This window comes from Mastigoproctus giganteus, chromosome 2, assembly GCF_048544385.1.
Source record: "Mastigoproctus giganteus isolate SK-2022 chromosome 2, ASM4854438v1, whole genome shotgun sequence".
Lineage (NCBI taxonomy): Eukaryota > Metazoa > Arthropoda > Arachnida > Uropygi > Thelyphonidae > Mastigoproctus > Mastigoproctus giganteus.
This window is the reverse complement of record NC_143576.1, coordinates 76,320,295-76,344,151: the sequence shown is the minus strand read 5'-3', so window position 1 is coordinate 76,344,151 and position 23,857 is coordinate 76,320,295. Positions and strand designations below refer to the sequence as shown.

At 36.5% G+C, this 23,857-nt stretch overlaps 1 protein-coding gene across 3 annotated transcripts in view; it reads right to left on the bottom strand.

The window, feature by feature from the left end:
* The window catches only part of LOC150089350 (gamma-tubulin complex component 4-like), a 290,737-nt gene that overhangs the window by 83,913 nt on the left and 182,967 nt on the right, over positions 1 to 23,857 (bottom strand). For 2 of the 3 annotated variants that reach the window (XM_090389092.1, XM_090389086.1), the window contains exon 13: positions 6,187 to 6,321. In XM_090389092.1, the coding sequence (XP_090245218.1) occupies positions 6,187 to 6,321 (135 nt within the window). Of the gene's footprint in view, positions 1 to 6,186; positions 6,322 to 12,789; positions 12,864 to 23,857 lie in introns of those variants that run through there. The other variant, XM_090389099.1, reaches the window with a different exon arrangement.

Genomic DNA, 23,857 nt, shown 5'->3' with positions numbered 1-23,857 from the left:
GAAAATTAATTTTTTTATATGATTGAAGATTTCATGGAAGTGTAAACACATTTCACCATAATAACCCACAGAATTCCAGCTGTCGGTATTATCGCAAATTAAGTAAGATCGAGTTTACTGTCTGTTTATGATAGATTTCGCTAACAGAAAAGCCCAATAAACAGGTGACTGCTAATTGTTTTTATTGTTTGATGGTTGTGACCTCCAGAATTTTGACCGAACCACGTGGTACCATTGGAGACAATCATAGGGTAATCTCCAGTGCTGCAGTGTAAACCCTGGCTATTTTCTCGATTGGTTTCTGTTTTTTAAGATTTGCCCCAAATAAACGGCTGCCCTGATTAACCAGTGGCCCAAATAACCGGAATCCACTGTACAATAATACATGTTATCTTAAAAAAATGACTCATTCATTTTAAAATAGTGTAATCAAACATACAATGTAGCACATACATTCTATTTGTTATTTTTTTTTTTTTTAGGAGCATTAGCAACTAATGCCATATTGCTCCGGGGATATGCGGTGGTCATTCCCTGACCTTTCCGCATCCTCCATATTTGGTGGTCACGGGCCCGAACCCCGGTCTAATCAAGAAGTGTGTGCTCCTGCCTGCCCACCTGGTTACAGAGGCGTCACATACATTCTGCTTCATTAGAAATGATGGCCACTAAGAGAGCTTTTCTTATAGTCCATTTTGCTTTCCCTTTTAAAAACCAGCAGAAATCTCCCATTATGGCAGTATCCCAGCAAACCTGGTACTACCTTTTCCATTGTGGACATATCCTAATGAAAGTGTTCCCCTTGCTCCTTACATTTCTCAAATTGTGAGGAAAAAACTAAGCATGAAGAAAATGAATTTTGAAAGACATATAGCTGCCCATATCTTTGTAACATTGCAGTAAAGTTGATATCAGAAATTTGAAATTAAGTGTTTCCTCTTTGCAAAGAAATCCAACTACAAAACTGTTTTAAATGACTACCAAGCTGCTAGTTTAGCATCCTGTAGCTTTGTTTCATATACATCAACCTTGAGGATTTTCTTTATTTGAGGCATAATGAAAGAAATTTTCTTCTTTCAGTTTCACATCTGTTAATTGGGAAACACTTCTCTTGGGTAGCAGAATTCACTTCTTTCTTTATCCAAAACTTTAACAAAATTTTTCATTAATTCAAGCTTTACATTCGTAATTGGAAGAAGAACCTTTTTTGGTTCAACCAGTGGAACATATTTTATATTACTTTTCCCTGGTAAAAATTCCTCACTCTTTTCCCACTGTTGAACAATATAATGTTTTTCTGCTTCATGTACTACAAATATAGAAAACAACAGTATTTTATGAAACTTCCCAGTGAGTAATCCAATTAACTTAAGATCACCACAGAATTATGGTACTTGATTGTACTCAGGATCTTAAACATACTTTTTTTTTTTTTTTTTTTTTTTTTTTAGGAGCATTAGCAACTAAGGCCATATTGCTCCAGGATATGCAGTGGTCATTCCCTGACCTTTCCGCATCCGCCGTATTTGGTGGTGACGGGCTCGAACCCCGGTCTAATCAAGAAGCATGCGCTACGCACTGCTGCCCCTTCCCACCTGGCTACGGAGGCGCCAAAAAACATACTTTCATGTTTCATTCAAGTTAACAGCCGACGTGGAGGAACTAATGGAAATGCATTTCCACTGTGCAGCAAAACTGCTTGTAAATTTAATTTCTAAAGTATTACTAAATATACACCATTCATAAGGATTGTGTTCAATGCCCAGTGTGTTTAGAAGATCAATAATATCATTAAAGAAGTGCATACTGTCTGCCATAACAAAATATTTTGAAAACACTTGTGATGTTTTTGATATATTGCAATTTTAGTTTCTGCTTCAAGTAAATTCCACTGTTGTAATCTAGAACCAAGGAATTCTGTTTGAGCTTTAGATAAGTTTAAATCATGAACTAAGTCATTCAAATCATTCTACTTGCTAAATTAAATGCAGCGCAGTGCATTATAATTTTCTGGTTGGTAATCCCACTCTTGTTAGTCATAGTGACTAATGAGTACAAGAGTATGAACAAAGAATTTTGAGCTCATGGGAATAGATACGTTTTTTGGAAATTTTTATTGTTTTTTTGATTAATTAATATATTAAAGTGTGTTTGGCAAATAGTTTAATAGTCTTAGTTATGTTCGTTAGCTTATTTTTAAATTTAGCTAGTGATTTTGTAAGTTACAACTTATTATTCATACTGCTATTGTATCGCCGTTTTGGCACAAATATAGTAGCACATAACTAGTAGTGGAATAGTAGGGTTTTAATTAAGATAAATAAGTAGCTTAGCAGTTCTATTCACTTGTTGAGCATATATTTTATCAGGAGCTGCAATGGATGGTTACTAAAGATGGTGAGGTTCTGCACAAGATAATAATGGTGAATGAAACATGGCTTCATCACCTTGACCCACAGAGTAAACTCTCTTTCAAAATCTACATCACTGCCAACACCAAAAACAATATTAAATCAATATTGTGGCTTCTGCAGGGAAGGTTATGGTCATCTCTTTTTTGATGTGAAAACATCTTTGGTGGCACCTACTACATTTTCGGACTGAAGCAAAACCAGTTGGTAATGAAATTTTCTTATGGAAATGACATCACTTCCTAAATGGTGCTAATGATGCTAACTCAGTCACTAACGTTGATTCAGTAGAGTAAGTAGCGGGCGTGAGAATAAAACGTTACATTGTTCATACTAAGAGATGTAAATGATGCAAATGACATCACTTCCTAAAGACACTAACACTGATTTGGTAGAGTAAGTAGTGCGTAATAATATTATGCAAGAATAAAAGCTTCAAAGCCATCGAAGAAGCCTCCCATGTCGACTAAAGAATAAGTTCAAAAACATAGACAATGTTTTTGAACTAGTTTGAATTATGAAGCATTGATCAAAATCTGCTTCTCAAGATTTTGATCAATGTCAACCTTCTACATCACCTTCTCATCAAGAAGCTGGACTGTCAACATCACAAAGTTACATTCAAGAACTTCATGAAGATTTCAATCCAGAAAATTTGAGTTCAAATGAATTACCTGAGGATTTTCAATTGATTTCTGAGCCGTCTAGTCATAGTATACTGCAACAAACCGGTGAAATACCACCACTTTGCTTAATTGGAGGCTTGAAGTGGTGAAACCCATGTTTAGTCTCTAGAGCAAAGTTTCCGGCATCCCCCTCCCCCCATACTTCTCCTTCAACCCATGCACGGTACTAAGTACTATAGGTTTTGATACCTTTCGTGTTTGGGGTTTTCATAAAAAAAAAAAACAGATTCGATTGCATCATCCAAAAAGAAACAAAATCATATTTCAGCTCAATGCCTGTTGTAGACCCTCCACCAGTTTCAACGGTAGTCAAGCATGAAATCATTTACAAGAACATCAAACATGACTGTAACTTCTATAAAGAATTTGAACAATTTCTGAAAAATACATTTGGAGCTGTTTGTGATATCTATGATCGATTATGGTATGGAGATGATGTAAATTGTACACTCCAGAAAGTTATCCATTACTTTAATTTCCAACTGCAGACATAGTAGTAGTAGATGCGTGTGATGCAAGAAAGCAAGCTTTTGTAGCATCAGTCAAAAAAAAAAAAAAAAAACAGAGGAAAAAAAAAAAACATTTCACACATCCATTCCCTCTAAACTTTTGTCCAGTTCCTCCTTGAATTTATTTAAGCTATCAACTTCCATAACAACAGGTGGAAGTTTGTTCCACATAAAGACTATAAAGGCCCAACCCTTTAACTTCATCCAAGCCAAGGATGTTTTCACATAAAATAAAACATCTTTCATGTATACAGAGTACACATGCTGATTTTTGACATTTAAGGAATTTTTAACCAGCATGCTGTGCCACATCACGTGACTGTTATGGGACCCCACTACAGAATTGTACTGCACACTTTGCGGGATCACATTCTTTGCAAACGACCACAGCAGCATGCAGGTGGGTAGATGCTGCATCATGATAATGTGAGACCTCACATTGCTCATACTGGCATTGAGTACTTAGCCAGCTTTAATATCAAACGTGTTCCTCATCTGCCCTACAGCCTTCACCTTGCACCCTACAATTTTTTTTAATTTCCAAAGTTAAAGAAGGAGCTCAGAGAAAATGTTTCCAGTCATCAGAAAAAGTCATAAGGACATTGGAGGCAATTCTCAAACCCATGACAAAAAATAGTTTCCACTATTTTTTTGAAGAATGGCAGTTGTAGTTGGGTTATTAGGATCATCAGCGACTAAGGCCACATTGCTCTGTGTATATTATCTGTAAATTGCATGTTCTGTGGGTTGATTTTCTGTTTTGCTGGACAAAAAATACGAGTTTCTGGGAGAACTACCCTCGCCTGAGTCATAAAAAATTCCTCACATCATTGACAGGATCCAAACTCATGCCTTTTCCACCTGGGTGTGGGGAGGACCGCGATCCTACCAACTGTGCTATTCATGAGGGCGAAGAATGGCAGAAAGGTTAGAGCAATCAATAACAAAGAACACGGCACATACAAATTGGAACTAACACAATATGCGCAAGTGAGATACAGCATACAAGTTTAGAAGCCTAAAAAATAGGAATGAAGAGAAGATTCTGAAAATTTATTTATATTTTTTATATGACTTGAAGATTTCAGTGAAGGGGAAACATTTCACCATAATAACATAAAAACCCACAAAATTCCAGCTATCAATATTATCGCAAATGCAATACGATCAAGTTTACTACCTGTTTATAATAGATTACACTAACAGAAAAGCCCAATAAACCAGAAACTGCAAATTGTTTTTATTATTTTATGGTTGGGTCCTCCAGAAATTCGACTGGACCAAGTGGTCCTGTCAGAGACAATCGTAGGGTAATCTCGAGTGCTGCAGTCTCCTGCCTTGATTAAATGGTCCAAATAAGTGAAGAAAACCCTGGCTATTTTCTTGATTAGGTTCTGTTCTTTAAGATTTGTCCCAAATAAATGGCACCCAATTAACTGGTGGCCTAATAACCAGAATCCACTATCTCATGGAACTCCATTCAACATTAGCCCAAAAAGGGCAATGATTATTTATAACATTGCCCTTTCAACAACTCTCCTACCACTTTAATCATTCATTTAACCATGATAGTAATTTGGCTCTAATACCACATTACTCCAATTTATACAATAATTGTTCATACAGGACTGTATCAAAAACTTTACTGAATGATTTCAAAGTTATTTCTTGCATCCTCTTCTTTACTAACCTCATAATAGCTAATTAGATTAATCAGACAAGATCTTCTTAACAAAACCATGCTGCTCTGACTTCCTTAAAATTCCATTTTTCTCCAGATGACCTTGTATTATATCCTTAACTAAGGACTCTACAATCTTCTCTGGCACAGAAGTCAAACTGACAGGTCTGTATAGGTGCCTTCTTTTTTCTTTTTTTTTAAATTTTCTAGCCACCTTTGTGAACAGGAGAGAGATTTGCATATCTCTAACCTACAGAGACTGTCTGAATTTAATGACATGCTCATTATTATACTCTTCATTGGTTCTTGCTGATCCTTTCAATATAATTGAAGGAAGCAGCAGGATCCTATGCTATTACTACACTGTAAGTATCTATTGGATGTACTAACCTACTAGATAGGTCAGTTACAGAGATTAGAAACTATGCTTTGTGGGGGGTGGGTGGGGGGAGGGGAATCTGATTGTGGCATATAAGGCACTGGAAGGATGCAAAATGAATGAAAGTGGAATTATAACATTGCAAACAAAACCCAGGAGGCATAAATATAAAAATGAAACTCCTAGTGGGGGGGGAGGGTTGGACTAAGAGACATCAGAAAATTTACCACTGGAATAAACTGCCTTCTTCAGTGGTTAAGGCTGATAGTCTCATGACACTTAAGTTGCAGCCAGATCAGTAGCCTCCTGTGGTTAGAAGATTATGATAAGAAAAATGTAGGTTGTATAAAGGTTTTTTTTTTTTTTTTTTTATGATGATGATGATGCAGGAAAAGCCTAGCTTCCTTACATCGCCTAGCCTTTACTAGTACTAATACCATTTCTTTATAGCTAATTGCTGTCTAGAATGTTTCATGGTATATGCATTAAATATATTAATCAAAAACAATAAAAGGCTTACTGGTTTCAGCAATAAAAAAGCTTGGGATATAATAGATGTTAGAAAATATTCATGAGCATGCTGGATGGCTTCAAAATCTTTCATTGATTTAACTTTTTCCACAAGCATGGAAAATTGACTTTCTAATACATCTACCTATTAAAAAAACATTGTTTAAGAACAAAGAAAATTTAAACAAAGTCATAAATTTGCCAATAATATTGCTCAATTATTTTGTCATTTTTAACATATCAGTATTATGTGTTCTACCTGAAAAAGTCAAATGATTACTAATTTTTAATAGTTCAAAAGTAAAAAATATATATACCTATACTTTTCTCCCTAAGTAATTATTTTATTATTCTATTTCATTAATTATTCTATTATTTTACAGAGTGAGTCAAGGGTCAAGCGTGCTACTGAAATTTATAGACATTGAAAGTTAATCGAAATTTGGTTCTATATCTAAAAGTTTTTTGTCTATCGAGACAAAAGTTCATAATTCTCAGAGGCAGCGCGAGATGAGTAAGATGCACCAGTGCTCATGATAATTTATTGAGGTTGTGCTAATTTGAAACAAGGGCTTCTTTTATGAGAGTATAGCGGGTTTGCATTATATATGGAAAGACTAAAAATGCTTCAAAAATTTAGCAGTAGCATAAATTTTAGTGTTCAAAGAAACATGCTACAAGTGTGGGAAACTGAAGCATTACAAACCAATAATGAAACTGTTACAGTTTGCCAGAGCTTAGAAACTATGCTTCTTGGGGGAGGGAGGGGGGGGGGGATCTGATTGAGATGTATAAGGCACTGCAGGAATGCAAAGTGAATGACACTGGAATTATAATGTTGCAAGTGCCAATTTTCCATAATGGATACGTCCTGATGAAAGTATTCCCTTGATCATCACTTATATCTCCCAATTTTTGAAGAAAAAAGCGACTTGGGAATGAAGAAAATGTATTTTCAAAGACATCCGGCAGACCATATTATAACATTGAGCAAAGTTTATGCCAAAGATTAATAATTATCTTCTTTCTTCTTCCATGAAATCAATGCAGAACTGCTTTAAACAATTACCAAGCTGCTAGTTCAGTATCCTGTAATTTTGTTTCAAATACATCATCCTTGAAGATTTTTCTTTATTTGAGGCCACTGAAAATTTCTTATTTCAGTTTTGCTTCTCTTAAATTGGGAAACACTTCTCTTCAGTAGCAGAATTCACAAGATTTTTTTCACAAAATTCACAAAAAATTACAAAAGTTTTATGTGCAAAAATGAAAGATGAACTTTTTTTGGTTCAACCAGTGGAACATATTTTATATCACTTCTCCCTGGTAAAAATCCTCATTTCCCCACTGTTACAAAATATAATGGCTTTCTGTTTCACGACTGTACAACAAACTCAGAAAACAACAGTATGTAATGAGACTTCCCTGTACACCACTGAGCAATCTAACTTAATCTCTCCACAGACATTCCAAGCAAATCATGGTACTTTATTGCACTCAGGATCTTGGGCATACTTTCATATGTTCCATTCAAACCAACAGCATGATGTACAGGAACTGAAGGAAATGTATTTCCACTGTGCAGCAAAACCACTTGTAAATTTAAAATGAACAGTGTGTATTTATTGAGCCATCAATAAATACATACCATTCATTAGGATTGTGTTCAGTGCCCAGTTTGTTTAGAAGACCACTAACATTAAAGAAACACACAGTCTTCCATAAAAAATATTTTTCAAACACTTTGTGTTTGATATATTGCAATTTTAGTTCCTGCTTCAAGTAAATTCCACTGTTGTAATCTATAACCAAGGAATTTTGCTTGAGCTTTAGATAAGTCATTCAAGTCTACTTTCTTAATTAAGCGCAGTGCATCATAATTTTCTGGTTGGTAGTCCAAATCTGTTGAAGTGAATTGTCCAGCGAATCATGCAACTCAAGAATCTTCACTATTTTCATCACTGTTTCCTTTATCCTGTGATTTTGGAGAATCTGTTATCAGTAGGCCTTCATTACATGGAACAGGACTTACTGCTGGCCTTATTCTAAGTATATTACATAGTAATGTACTTCAAATAAGCAATACTTCTCCATTAAAGAATTTTGCAATTACATTTTAACAATACATTTCCAAATATTAAAATATCTGGTGCAATGCTTGCTTTTTCTGGACATCCCTGATATTTTGTCATTCGGAAATAGCAATCGTCACCGTGGCTGCACTGTTCTTCCCAAATGATAGGAAGAGCAAAAGGCATACTTTTAATTTTTGCAGTAAGCCACATCCTCAAATTTGTGATGCAGGTAATACAGTACATATGTGAAGCTCAAGTTTTGCCCTGTTCACCCATCTTGCAATCAAAGTACAAAGAATGTGCAAGTTTAGAAATACTGCAGCTTTTCTTCCTCTGAGTTTTTGTTGCTAACCATCCACACACATATCAGAAACTGTCAGGGTGATTCTGATGCATCCTTTGGTTATGCTTAAAAATTTTAACAATGACAGTGTTTACTGAAAATGTATCATTTCTACACAGTTGAATTTTAAGACAAACTAAAGTTTGTATGTAAGGCATCATTATTATAATGTCTCAAATTGTGAAATATTTCACAAACTGCTTTCCTCTTGTACTTCAAATAAGTAACACTTCTCCATTAGAGAAGTCTGCTGTTATGTTTTAATAATACAAAAAATTCCAAGAAAAACACTAAATAAACAAACAACACACACTAGATATGCATATAAATTGTACATATACTCACTACAACTGTCTTTTCATTACTGAGAGAGAGAGAGAGAGAGAGAGAGAGAGAGAGAGGGGAGAGAGAGAGAGAGAGAGAGAGGTGGGAGGCAGACGGACAAAACTAAGTGTTAACTCTCCTCAATTACAATTATTACATTGCACTCCCCATAATATAGCAGATCAGTATTATATCCACTCCCTAAATAGCAATAAGATAAACACTTTATGGGTAGTGCATATATTTTGCATTACGTGCAATGTGAAATTTTAAAAATCATTTTTGAAATTACACATAAAAATTTACTGAAAACAGCTGATATATTAGTGGATGTAAAAATCATACTGACCAATGTAAAATGTAATTGAAGCCAGAAACTTTTTTACATCAATGCAGGTTGAGCATCCCTAATCCGAAATGCTCCAAAATCTGAAACTTTTTGAGTGCCGACATGACGCCACAAGTGGAAAATTCTACAGCTGACATGTGACGGGTCACAGTCAAAACACAGGCACACAACAGACAGTTTATTCAGCGTTCCCAAGGGAAAAAGACCATTCCAGCCCCCTTCAGCTGCAATATATCTTTTCCGCACACACCCAGATTCCCTCATGCAAGCACGCCCGCAAAGGGTAATAAAATTGCACGTGTGCATTCCGGATGCACCAACGGCAGGTTCCCCATGATGCCCCATTGGGGCTAAGGTCTACGTGCATTACTCAGTGTTTTTTGCTCATTCTCTGCTCTGTGGTGGAAAGATAACAGTATTGTTGAAAATTTCAAAAAAGGCCTGCAGATATCCCTATGGGTAACAGTGATAAGAAAAAGAGGAAGCATTTATGTTTATCTATAGCAAGAAAGTCAAGCTGTTGGAAAAACTGCGGTGTAAGTGTGAAACATCTTACAGAAGAGTATGGTGTTGGAATGATCGCCATATATGACCTGAAGAAACAGAAGGATAAACTGTTGAAGTTCTATGGTGAAACTGATGAACAGAAATTAATGAAAAATAAAAAAATACTGCATAAAGCTAAAAATTAAGATCTCAATCGTGTATTGAAAGAGTGGATCCATCAGCGTTGCAGTGAACACATGCCACTTAATGGTATGCTGATCATGAAACCAGCAAAGATTATCACAATGAACTGAAAATTGAAGAGAACTGTGAATATTCAACAGGTTGGTTGCAGAAATTTAAGAAAAGACATGGCATTAAATTTTTAAAGATGTGTGATGATAAAGCATCTGATGATCACGAAGCAGCAGAGAACTTCATTGACAAGTTTGCCAAATTCATCGCTGATGAAAATCTGATGCCAGAACAAGTCTATAATGCTGATGAAACATCACTGTTTTGGTGTTATCGCCCCAAAAAGACACTGACTACAGCTGATGAGACAGCCCCTACAGGAATTAAGGATGCCAAGGACAGAATAACTGTGCTGGGATGTGCTAATGCAGCAGGCATGCATAAGTGTAAACTTGCTGTGATAGGCAAAAGCTTGTGTCCTTGCTGTTTTAAAGGAGTGAATTTCTTACTAGTCCATTATTATGCTAACAAAAAGGCATGGATCATGAGGGACATCTTTTCTGATTGGTTTCACAAACATTTCGTTCTAGCAGCTCGTGCTCACTGCAGGGAAGCTGGACTGGATGACGACTGCAAGATTTTGTTATTCCTTGACAACTGTCCTCTGCTGAAATTCTCATCAAAAATAATGTTTATGCCATGTACTTTCCCCCAAATGTGACTTCATTAATTCAGCCATCTGACCAGAGTATCCTTAGATCAGTGAAGAGTAAATGCAAAAACACTTTCTTGAACAGCATGCTAACAGCAGTGAACAGAGGTGTGGGTGTGGAAGATTTTCAAAAGGAGTTTAGCACAAAGGATGCTGTATATGTTGTTGTCAATGCTTGGAACACAGCGACTAAAGACACAGTTTTGCATGGCTGGCACCACTTCTGGCCTGCGACTATGTTCAAGGTGGTGAATTTGAAGGATTCCATATATCAAGTGAGAAAAAAAATGTCTGACCTCTTTACATATGCAAAAAAATATACCTTCAGAGTCTGTCGGTAAGCTGGTAGAAGTGGATATCGAAGAAGTTTTTAACATCGATAATGAGGCTCCAGTTGTTCATTCATTGATCGATGGTGAAATAGCCGAAATGGTTCTGAATCAAGATGATTGTGATAATAGTAACGATGAAGATGACATTAACACTGCAGAAAAAATGCCTATAGACAACATGGTGAAAATGTGTGATGGGCTCATTGAAAGACTAGAGCAGCGTGCATTCATAACAAAAACAAGAAATCATGTCAGTTTATAAAATCAAAGAGAGACTTCTAAGACAAAAATCATTGTTAATGAGGTAGATGACTCTGGAGAAAACATTTAAAAAAGCCAACCAGCAGAATGCCTCCTCATCCCTAGAGGACCCACTTCCTGGTCCCTCAACTGCTTCTGATGTTTCTTCTCACCTAAAAAAATAAAATACAGTATACAGTAACTTTTTAATCAAAACACAGCATTGTAGGTGGAGACTGAAAGCCTGCCGTTGTTTGTTGTTGCTGTTGTTTAACAGCTGACACAGGTATTCTGGTGATGCTACCGTGCTGCTTAGTTACCCCGAACACATTATTTTTTCACTGTATTAATGGTATGTCATATTTTTTACTGTTATGTGTGAATAAGTGTAAGAAAATGATTGCTTATCGATAGCATATAAATTCAGAGTCAGGAATGATGGTGATGCCAAACAACCACAGATTTTCCACATGGGTGGTTGAGATAGTGACACCTTTGCTTTCTGATGGTTCAATGCACAAACTTTGTTTCATGCACAAAATTTTTAAAAATATTGTATAAAATTACCTTCAGGCTATGTGTATAAGGTGTATATGAAATATAAACAAAATTCAGCCTTAGGTCCCCAAGATATATCATTATGTATATGCAAATTTCCAAAATCTGAAATCTGAAACACTTCTGGTCCCAAGCATTTCGGATAAGGGATACTCAACCTGTAATAACAATAATCAGGGGTAGGATGGACTATTTTCTGTAGCAGATGCCTCTACGCAGCATAACCTCAGCTGATGCACCAATTTGAAAATACACATGCGCAAGAAGTTAAATAGTCACACAGCATTTGACACATTCTTTGCATTTATAATTCTAAGTAAATGATAATTTTTCACTTCCAAAACATCAATAAAAGTTTCAGTATATTTAGAAAGGTAGGAAAAAAATTTCAGATTTTTAATCATTAATTATAATGATTAACTCGCAACAGATTTTTGAAGGGAACCTGTCATGCCCAATGCATATGCTGACAGGTTAAAATAAGCAATACACACAACTTGGATTTAATTCAAGAAAGTTAAAGCTTTTGACATAATATCAGTTAATTTTTATCTAATGGTATTTCAGAGGTTACAGTCTCAATGCAGAATGCACTTTATTTTACTGAGGAAGAAACTTATAATAATAAGGAGCCTGCAATGAAATTTGTATTTGAACATCTTGCACTATTAACACAAGAAAGGAAAAATTGAGGTATTCTGCATCAATGTTCTGTAGTTATTTTTATTTTTTTTTTAATTTTAAGTGTCACCTCATGCATACAATTTTTTTGAGCAATTCTGGAAATGCTACAGTAACTCCACCATATAATGCTTCAATAGCATATGCAATTCTATTAAGTCTGTAAGAAGGCTTCTTATCATATACAAAGCAGAAATACATTTCACTTGACCAATCTAAATAACATGATACAATTATGTGGGATAAAATCTACATTTAATTGTTTTTATTATAAACATGGCAGTATAAGCTGCTATGTCTTTTGATTGTGAAAAACCTGTTCTGAGTGGTTATGCTGCTTTAATGATTATGGGTCTTCTATCCTCTTTTGAAGGCATCATTTGTATCCTACCCTGAAAAAAATTGAATAAATGTGTGTTTTTCCAGAATGTGCATAACAACTGACTAAATCAACAGAACCCAGAAAATGCATGTATTATCCATTATTTGATGAAATGCAAAAATGATAATTTGTCATAGTCATTTTTATCTCTGAAAATTATAGAACATTGACACACACACACACACACACACACACACACACACACACACACACACACACACACACACACACACACACACACACACACATTTATATAATTTGATAAACAGTAGACTCTCGATTTTCTGGTAAAAAACAAATCCCGGATAATCGATTTCCCAGTTAATCCAAAAATACAAAAGTCCCCGAAATACGTAAGAGATATGTTCCAGGACTTCTTACTTCGTCGAGTTTTACGTAACTTGGGAATGACTAATAACACATTGCTACTATATTATTATTGACAAATTTGAATTCCGCCCGATACTTGTTAATGTTTGGCCATTTTCATACATCCTTATTATAATAATTCCTTAGAGATTCAACAGATGCACCGTTTTCAAACTTTTGAACACTTTCAAGTGTTTGTTTAGCTAAAAATGCAACTCTTTTGCTTTACCCATCATTTTCGCAATTTCTAAACAAAAAAAAAAAAAAAAAAAAATTCTGACATCCCTGACATAAATAATGAAACAAAATTTGTCCTTTTGCGCTGCAATGGGACACAACGCACTAAAACAAACTAAACATTTGGCCTCTCTCTCTCTCTCTCTCTCTCTTTTTTTTTTTTTTCTTTTTTTTTTTTTTTTTTTTAGCGGCGGTTGTGCAGACTAGGGATTGCAAGATAATAAGTACACTGATCTCCCAATGATCACTTATAATGCCGCTTGTCGCTTATTTGCAACTTGCAAAATATCTGTTTATACCTACTCTAGTTATTAATTAAATTTTTTTGATATCTGGTTGTTTTTTTTTTTTTTTTTTTTTAAATTTGGAGTCTTGAAGTGTCCCGGTTAATCGAGAGTCTGCTATATTACCAAAAATAAAATATCTTACTAAACAATATGCAGTACTGAAAACTGAAGCAATACCTATTAACATATCTCTACTCATTACTTATATTCATTACTCATATCATTACTTCAGCCGATGCCATATGCTAGTGCATATGGCATCAGCTGGAGTAAAAAAAAAACAAACCTTTCCATATAACCCATACATTCCCTCTAATATTTTATCTACTCCTCAAACTGCACACTTCCACACTACAAGATGGAAATTTGTTCCAACAATCACCTACCTGCTGGCTGAAAGCAAATTTTCACACGTTTATACTGTAACCATCCTTCCTCAATTTGAATTTCTGCCCAATCCAATGTGTGTAATCTGAGAGAGAAAGCCATTAGCAGTGAGCTTACTCAATCCATTCAAAGCTTTCAACACCTCAATCAGATCTCCTCACAGGTGCCTAGTTTCCCCAGATGCTGCAGTCTACAGAACTGAAGCCTGTCTTAGTAAGAGCAATCTTTTGTTCCTTTGCTAATCTCACTGCAATACTCTGTACAAGATCCACGTCCTTCCTAAAATGGGGTTTCCAGGCCAGTATGCAGCACTCAAGACATGGCCTAACTGTTGCTTATACAGTGAGATAATCATCCTTATAGTTGTTGGCAAAATTACTGTATATCATTGACAAAAACCTGCAGGCTGTTCTTGTAACCTGTCAGCACTGCTCAAAGAACTTCATTTCTGAGTGCAAAATTACTTCCAGGATATTTTTCATGCACCACTGCCCTGATTGTGATACCACATAAGCTGGTATGTTATTATGAGATTGCCGTTACCCGTGTGCAGTAGATTGCATTTGTCAATATTAAACTCCAATTGCCACTTCTCAGCCCATCTTCCTAATTTCTCTACATCTTTTTGCAGTAGCATAGCCCAATTACTGTCATCAATCACCCTGCCAATTTTTCCTTTCTTTTATCATCTGAAAATTGGATTTACTTGGACTAGCGATGAGAGTAAACATATTCCATTATGTTTCATATGTTTGGAGATGCTCACAAATTCACGTACGAAACCATCAAACCTCAAAGTCATTTTGAAACTTACAAAGAATATCATAAAAAATCTATTGAATTCATAAAGGTATATCAAACTTATTGTCTAAGTTTGAAGATGATACAAACATTGACAGGGTGATTAGGGACAAGAACCAAGGCCAACAAGACCTAGAAAAATTAGGCGGATGGGTTAGAAGTGACAGCTGAGGTTTAACATTAGTAAATGCAAGATAATGCATATGGGCAACAGTAATACCAAAATAATGTACCAATTAGGTGGTACCACACTCAACTGGTGGAGAACAAAAAAGAGCTATGGGTAATTACAGTCCATAATAAGGTTTTCTCAGCACTGCAGACACGCTGCTAGAACAGCTCATGGGGGTTTCACCAGTGACAGCAGGGACATGGAGACAATTATCCCACTGCACAAGGCAATGGTTAGGCCACATTGTGAGTATTGCATGCAGGTATGGAAGGCTCATTTCATGAAGGATGTGGATCTGCTGGAATGGGTGCAGAAAAGAGCAACCAGATTAGTCAAGCATACAAAGAGGTACTCTTACCATAAAAGACTGGTTTTGCAAATTGCAGCATTTGGAAACTAGGCACTTATGAGGAGACCCAATTGAAGTGTTCAAGGCTTTGAATGAACTGAGTAAACTAAAACTGATGGCATCATTACTCTTTCTCAGACAACACATATACATGACATGTGAGATTTGCTTTCAGCCAGAGAGCAAGTGATTGCTGGAACAAACTACCATCTGGTGCTCTGGGAGTGGCTGTTGACTGTTAACGCATTGGCCTACATGCTCTGGGAGCATGTAGGCCAATGCATTAACAGTCAAGCGTGGTTAGTCCAATAGGACTAATCACGCTTGACTGTTGTGGCAACTCCCATTTATATACGGACTCTGCTAGTACATTAGTAAACAGTCTAGATTCCGAGCGGTGAGGTCGTTCACTGTGTGTAGTTGTACAAATATTTTTTGCTGTGTATTTTTATTAAAGATTATTTTTTAAAAATGTTACACCTTTATGCGCAAATATGAGTGGAAAGAAGAAATGTAAATGGCGCCGAGCATTCTTCTAGATCCAAACATCGAACGAGGTATGAAAGTAAGGCAGGCGTTGCAAAATGGTATTTGATGTTATAAAGAGATGTATGCAGATAAAAAGAAGAAAAGAACTGTGCAAACTAAGCTGATCAATTATTTTTCAAAATAAAAACACAGTATATACTTCATTTATATACTGTGTTTCATTTGTACTGTACTTACTAGTATTTTTCATTTTTATCATTTTAATTTCTTTTTTTGCAAGAACTTCGTGTGCATCAATTTAAAGTAAACAAACACCTATATATTTTTGCAATTCGACCCATATAATCAAATTGTCGGAACTATAGTGCGGTATTTTTTGGCATGAATTAACCACACTATGCGAGGTATTCCTGTACTTCCTTGCATCATTTGCAACTACTTCTACTAAGAAGAGTGGTACGAAAGTAATGCCTCTTATTTTTTCCCCTTATAAAATTTAATTCCTACAACTATGCCTTTTACATCAATTAATTCTCAATTAATAATCATTAATAAACACTTATTTTGTCACAAAGTCACCTTCATTTTCTATGCAATCCTGTAAAAGTCCTTACTCTTGCTCCTGAGAGCTTTGCAAATAGTGTTTGAGCTGGTAGTTGCCTGTAAAATGGGTTCCACGGAGTGCGTCCTTCAGTGGGCCAAAGAGGTGATAGTCGGAAGGTGCAAGATCCGGGCTATGAGAGGGGTGATGAACAGTACACCCCAGTTTTGTGATGGGGCAGTCCTCTTTGATCAGCAAACTGATCTGGCTCTTGCTGTCTGTTGTCACTGGCCAGCCGCTTCGGGCTTGTCAATAATGTCACTTTCTCCACTCTTAAAGTGTCTTATCCAATGTCTAACTATACTCCCATCTACAGTACTGTCACCATAAACATTTTTGAGAAGCACGAATGGATTTCGATTGTCATCACTTCTTTCTTGGTAAGAATTTCAATCATCACTCTGTTTGACACACATATCTGTAAAATCCAATTTGAACTATTCATGTGCTGCACTCTCAAGACTGATCACAGTGCCACTCAGTATGGTGAAACTACAGACCTCTAGTGACCACACAAAATGATCTACGGCACCACATTTGAAAGCAAAAAATTAGCAGGCATTATTTTTGTATCGGTCCTTTTACTACTACCCCTAATAATAATTCTTTTAAAAGTGGAATGACATTCAAGAATACTGGAAACTAATGCACAGTGTGATTGAGGAGGAAAATACAAAAGCCATGGAATCCTCATTTATAGTATCATACATAATTGCAAAGGCCTGAGCTGCTAAAGTAACTAGCAAAACACTTATCAAACCTATTATCAAATAAATGGTGAAAGTGATTATTGGGGACACTGCAAGAAAAACAATTGATAAAGAACCTCTGTCAAATAACATAATTCAACATAGAATAAAGATAAAGCCAAAAACATAAAGCAGCAATTATTATCCCAAATATGAAAAGTGGATACCATTCGCTGTAAACTAATAAAGCCACTGATATTGTAAACTTGGCTATCTTTTGGTGTTTGTCAGATATGAGCTGAATAAAGATGTCCACAAAGACATTTTGTTCTGCCAACCTTTGTCAACTCATACAACTGGAGAAGAGTTTTTTAAACTTATTGATGACTTCATGACAAACAATAACAGAGATTGGAAGCAAAGTAGTGGAATAACATGAATGGTGCTAAAGCCATGTAGTAGTAGTGGTGGTGGTGGTGACATGTGATGCAAGAAAGCATGTGTATGAGCTTATGCAGCATCAGCCAAAAAAAAAAAAAAAAAAAAATCACACCATTCCCTCCAAATGCCTGTCCAGTTCCTCCTTAAATTTATTCAACCTATCAACTTCCACAACAACAGATGGAAGTTTGTTCCAGCAATTAACCACCCGCTGGCTAAAGGCAAATTTCCGCACATCTATTGTACACGTCTTTCCTCAATTTGAATTTATGCCCCCTTAGGTTCGTAATCTGAACAAGTGGAAGGATCCCATCAGAATTCAGCGTGCTCAACCCATTCAAGGCCTTATACACCTCAATCAGATCACTGCGCAGGTGCCTAGTCTCCAGCCACTGCAATTTGCAGAACTTAAGCCTCTCTTGGTAAGAGGATCCCTTCATTCCCCTCACCAATCTTGTTGCCCTTCTCTGTACATGCTCAAGTAAATCTGCATTGCCTTATACAGAGAGATAATCACCTCCTTTTCCCTACTAGTAAAATTCCTATATATCATTTACAAAACCCCATGACCTGCCCTGGCAGCCTGTCTGCATTGCTCAGAAAACGTCATATCTGCCTGCACAATTACTTCCAGGTCTTTTTCATTTTCTACCACCTTAAGTGTAGTACCACACAGTTGGTACATTTCTCTGGGGTTACTTCTACCTATATGCAGTACTTTCCATTTGCCAAGGTTAAACTTCAGTTGCCACTTCTTAGCCCATCTGCCCAAATTATCTAGATCCTGTTGCAGTAGCACACTGCCATTACTGTCATTAACAACCCTGCCAACCTTTGTATCATCTGCAAACTTCGACACTAAGCCTGATATACATTCATCAATATCATTGATAAATAAACAAAACAACAGTGGACCAACACTGAACCCCGTGGGACTCCACTAATAACATTAGTCTACGAAAAGCAGCACTCATTGATTACCACGCTCTGTCTTCTCCCACTCAACCATCCTTTTATCCATTGTAGCAACTTACCCTTAATACCATTCTGCTCCAATTTGTACAATAGTCTTCCATGCGCAACAGTGTCAAAAGCTTTCCTGAAATCAAAATATATGATATCAAAATTATTTTTTGCATCCAGTTCCTTTGTAACCACATCATGGGGAAGCCCTCAACACCCAAGATATGCATGAAGATTTAAAAGAAGCACTTAATGAGTGCTGTTAAACTGTCAATCATGTTAAGGGCAGGCCACAGAATTCTCGACTTCTTTTCTGAGCTTTGTGAAGAGATGGGTAGTGACTACAAACAACTACTGTTTCATACCAAACTACTGTTCCATGTACAAGCTTGTTGGCTTTTACATGGAAAAGTCCTCACTTGTCAATTCAACTTGAGAGAACTTCAAGTCTTTCTGGATGAAACCTTCAATCTGCAGGTTCATATGCATGATTGGGACTGGTACAAATTAGCATATCCTGCAGATATATTTGCTCATTTGCACCACCTAAATTTATCCATACAAATCAAGCTTACATGAGTATTCCACATGTAAGAGTAAGTGAATGTCATTATCACAAAACTGGAGGTATAGTAACAGTAATTCACCATGTAGTACAAGGAACCCACAGGCTTTTGCTGCACTGGCAAAAAAAAAAAAAAAATCCCCCAAAGTAGATAAGAAAACACAAATTATATGCTTCCCAACTTACACAATGCCTGATGTTTTGTTTTACAGTTTTGTATTCATCACATTGCCTGATGTACAGTTGGTGTTCCCCCAACTCCACATCAAGCAATGTGATGAATACAAAACTGTAATGGCTAGATTTATGTAGGTTAGTGAGTGTTCATGTAGTATTAGTGTGTCGTTCATCTAGCTTCTTAGCCTGTGGGCCTGTGTTTTTACATAAAAACCTCTAGTTTACCATCCAGCACTACTAGGAGGTAGGCTAGGGAGTATGAAATCACTGGAGGGGCAAACCCTGTGGTAGGCAACGCCGACAGGGAAAGCCCAGTAAAAAAAAAAACTTAAAGGTTGAAGGTGATAATGGAAAGACAGGAAGTGGCTTAAAGTGGCAGAGAGAAAGAAGGGGAAGTAGTAAAGGCACCTGCCTAGTTGAAAGGGGGACAGAAGAGGGGTGGGAGTTGACAGGTGGCAGTGAGGTTACCCAACAGGCAAAGGGGGGGGGGTAGTGAGAGAACAACCAACCTAGGTAGTAGGAATGAAGAATTGTTTAGAACAGTGAAAATTCCACCTTCAATCATTTTACTAATCCTCTCAGAGCCTTATAAACCTCAATCAGGTCACATCTGAGGTGCCTGGTTAACAACTTCTGTAGCCCACATAACTGGAGTCTTTCCTCATATTTCCTTATATTTGCATTTAGTGGCATTAAAACATAGCTGCCACTTTTCTGACCATTCCTGAAGCCTGTTCAAGTAATCCTGAAGGCATGCTGCTTGGCATTGATCAATAACAAGTCTACCAATCTTTACTTTGCCTGCAAATTTTGCATCACACCTTCTATCCTTTTGTATATGTCATTTATGAAAAGGAAAAACAACAGTGGTCCTAGAAATGATCCATGGAGAACCGTACTTCTGATGTTACACCAATCTGAAGAATATCCATCAATCAACCCTGTGTCTTCTGCCCTGCAACCACCCAGAATCCCAACCTGTTCAAGCTTTGATGAGGGACTGAGTCAAATGCTTTGCTAAAATCCAAATACTGTCAAAATTATTCTCTACATACAGCTCATAGGTAACTGTGTCAAAATAGCCTATTAAGTTAGTTAAGCATGATTTACCCTTAAAGAAGCCATGTTATGTGTCCTTCAGAATGCCTTATCTATCTAAACGTCCCTGGATTGCACTCTTAATCACAGCCTCTAAGATTTTTCAGGAATCTCTACTGAGTCCAAAGATGCCCTCATAATTAACCTTAGTGGTTCAGTACACTCCCTCTCAAAACTACAGGGTATATGCTATCAACTCTGGGAGCCTTACTTGCCTTTATGCTCAAACGTTTTTCTAATAAACAATCATCTGTAATTACGAGATCACTAATTTCATATGGCTCAGCCTCTTCTCAGCAAAGACCGATGCAAAGTACTTGTTAAATTCATCTGCAACATCAGCTGGGTTGCACAGGATCCCATCTGATTCGTCTTTTTCTTCCTTGAAAAATTCCTTGTCCCCATTCTTTGCTCTCTTAGCCAATGCTTTATGCCCACATAATTGGAGTCTTTCTTCATATGATCATCCTTCTGTCGATCTTTGTCATACGCAGCCTTGGCCTCCCTGACCTTATTTCTGGTACTATTACAGATCAACTTGTACTTGCTATAGGCTTCAGTGCTTTCATAGCTGTGCAACTGTCCCCATGCTATCTTTTTCTCCTCTATTTGATCAGCCAGCTCCACAGTTATCCTCCTCCTGCAATATTTTCTTAAAGGTATGTACGAATTCATGGCCTCTGTGATTTTTGTTTTTAAAGTATTCCATAATTCAAATGTATTCACCATCCCTCCGAAATCCACTACAATAGTTCAAAGCTGGCATGTAGCACCATAAACTGTTCAAACCCCCCTTTTCTGAAGTTAAAACCCGTGCCCTTACCTTTAACTACGGCAATATCTTTCTTCATTTTCCAGCTGATGATTGAATGATCACTACCTGACAATGGTTCCAGTTCTTTAAGCCCTGTGACTTTTTATGAATCATTAGTAATGATGAGGTCAAGAATATTCTCACCTCTAGCTCCTAGTTTATTTAAAAAAGTTTTTCCCCATCGTGAATTTCCCTCTCACTTATTCCAATCAATCTGGGGCAGATTAAAGCCATCCATTATAAGACATTCACACTTGCCTGCCCATTCCATCTGCATATAAAGACTCTCATCATATTTTCCACAATCTTCTGGTCTGTAGATTACTTCCACTCTTATTGTTCCATTGCTTCCGACTAACTTACACCACACAGATTCTATGCTGGCAGACGTAACTTCAGACTCAGCAAAAGCTCCTTTTGCCCTTGGGCTTCTTTCGATAACAACTATGACCCTCTTGTATCTTCCCTATCTTTCCTAAATACATTATAAATAGGGGGTACATGCCTTGATTGTGGTGAGTTGAATTCTTTTCATTGTTTGACCAACCTGGTTATGGACTCATCTGAAGGACTAGCTGAAAATATTTTGCACATTCTGAAAAGTCACTTGAAAGATTTGATAAAAGGTCTTCATAAATATTTTTCCAAACCAGATGGCAGCAGTGAGTGCATAAGGAACCCTTTTCCCACCACTTTCAGACAATACCAAATAACTTGACATGTTTAGAAGAAGAACAGATTCTGAAGATTGCTTCAGATAGTTTGAAAAAGTTATATTATTTTGGTTAAGAATTAATTCTCAGTATCCAACCCTATCAGAGAAGGCAGTTAAATATCTTTTCCTCTTTCCAACTGCATACATACATGTGTCAGTTTGTATTCTCAATGCTGGTTAACATCTGCTGACATTAGACTTGAACTTCTGTAGATTGTAATTATCAGGAAATATGTATGAAGGAAGGTTGTTCCAGAAAACGGAAGTTGAATGAACGAGGAAGAAGAAAAGTTGGTTCTGTGAGTTTGAAGTTGGACAGTAAAAGGATGCTGAGTGGTAATGGCACTTATTCGGACTGCTTTAAAAGAGAGAGCAGGAATTATAGAAGCCAATTCAGAAGATCAGTGCCCATGGAAGTATCTATAAAAAAGGCATGCAGCAGAAACAGAACCTCTATGAGACAGAGATTGGAGAGACTATTAGAGATGAGTCATTAATTTACCTAACTACCCTCTTTTGAATGGAATCCAGAAGACTGAGAAAGGTTTTGGGGGCACCGCCCCAGATCTGGGAACAATATTCTGTGGTAGAGCGGATTTGTGATTTGTACAGTGACCAGCTACTTGGAAGAAAAGTAACAATGAGAGCAAAAGAGAAAACCCAGTTTTTTAGATGCAGAGAAAGCAATATTTGTAATGTGCTTATGCCAAGAGAGATTAGAAGCCAGCGTAATCCCCAATAGAGATATATTATCTTTCCTAGAAATCGGAGTGTCACTGAAGTTAAGCATAGGAGCAGAAGAATCTTTTTTTGTGATATATAAGACAGGACTGAGTTTTAGAAGGATTGAACTCAACTAAGTTATCTTTGCCTCACTGGAGAATTACCTGGAGATCAGCATTTAAGGAATTAGTAGTGAATATTCAAGAAGTTGAAGCTGTTTGAGCAGGGCAAGGTTTCACTTGAAGGTGGATTGCAATATGTTATCATCAGCAAAACTAGGGATAGGACGTCCAATTAATGGAAGAAGGTCATTAATGTACAAGAGGAAAAGAGTAGGAGAAAGAACTGAACCTTGGGGAACACCAACGGTAGAGAAGTTAGAAGACAGAGGGCCATCTATCATCACCTGCAGTGAGCGGTCAGAGAGAAAACTGGATACTCAATTACAAAAAGCAGTTAGCAAACCATAAGATGGAAGCTTATTTAGAAGCTTATTAGACCTTTATGCCAAACACGATCGAAAGCATGCAGTATTGCCGTAGAATCTCATTACTTCATCTTAAATTAATCAAATTTATTATAACCTGTATTTCATTGTTTATTTTTCAGTTTTTTAATTTAATTTTTTACTTTTTTTAAAATTTAATAATTGCTTTGTTTTTATTTGTTAAAATAAATCAATTTAAAGAAAAATATTATGTAAATAACAGTGCATATGGTATGCAGATATGACAAAAATTGTGAAGGAGGTACACAAATGACTGAAGTTTGGGTAACACTGGTATAGTGCATGTCTTGGCTACTGCCATGATTAGCACATGTAATAAATACTGTAAAATTAATAAAATAATTTATAAATGGTCTGTAAAGTTATTTTCAAACCTGTTAATTCCTTGATAATCAACTATAGTAAGGATAATCCAATTATTTGTTAACTTGTTTTAATGCTGTTTCACTTCCACATATATTTCTTTGTGTTGTTTACTACTTGCTTATTCTTATTTCCCATACTCACTACTTTCAGCATTACTAGCCTGAGTGATAGAAGCATTAAAAAAATAATAATTTAGTTATGCTAGAAGCTAGTCAGAGTGGTGAAGGAAGTTTATATCTTTAATTTTTTTATT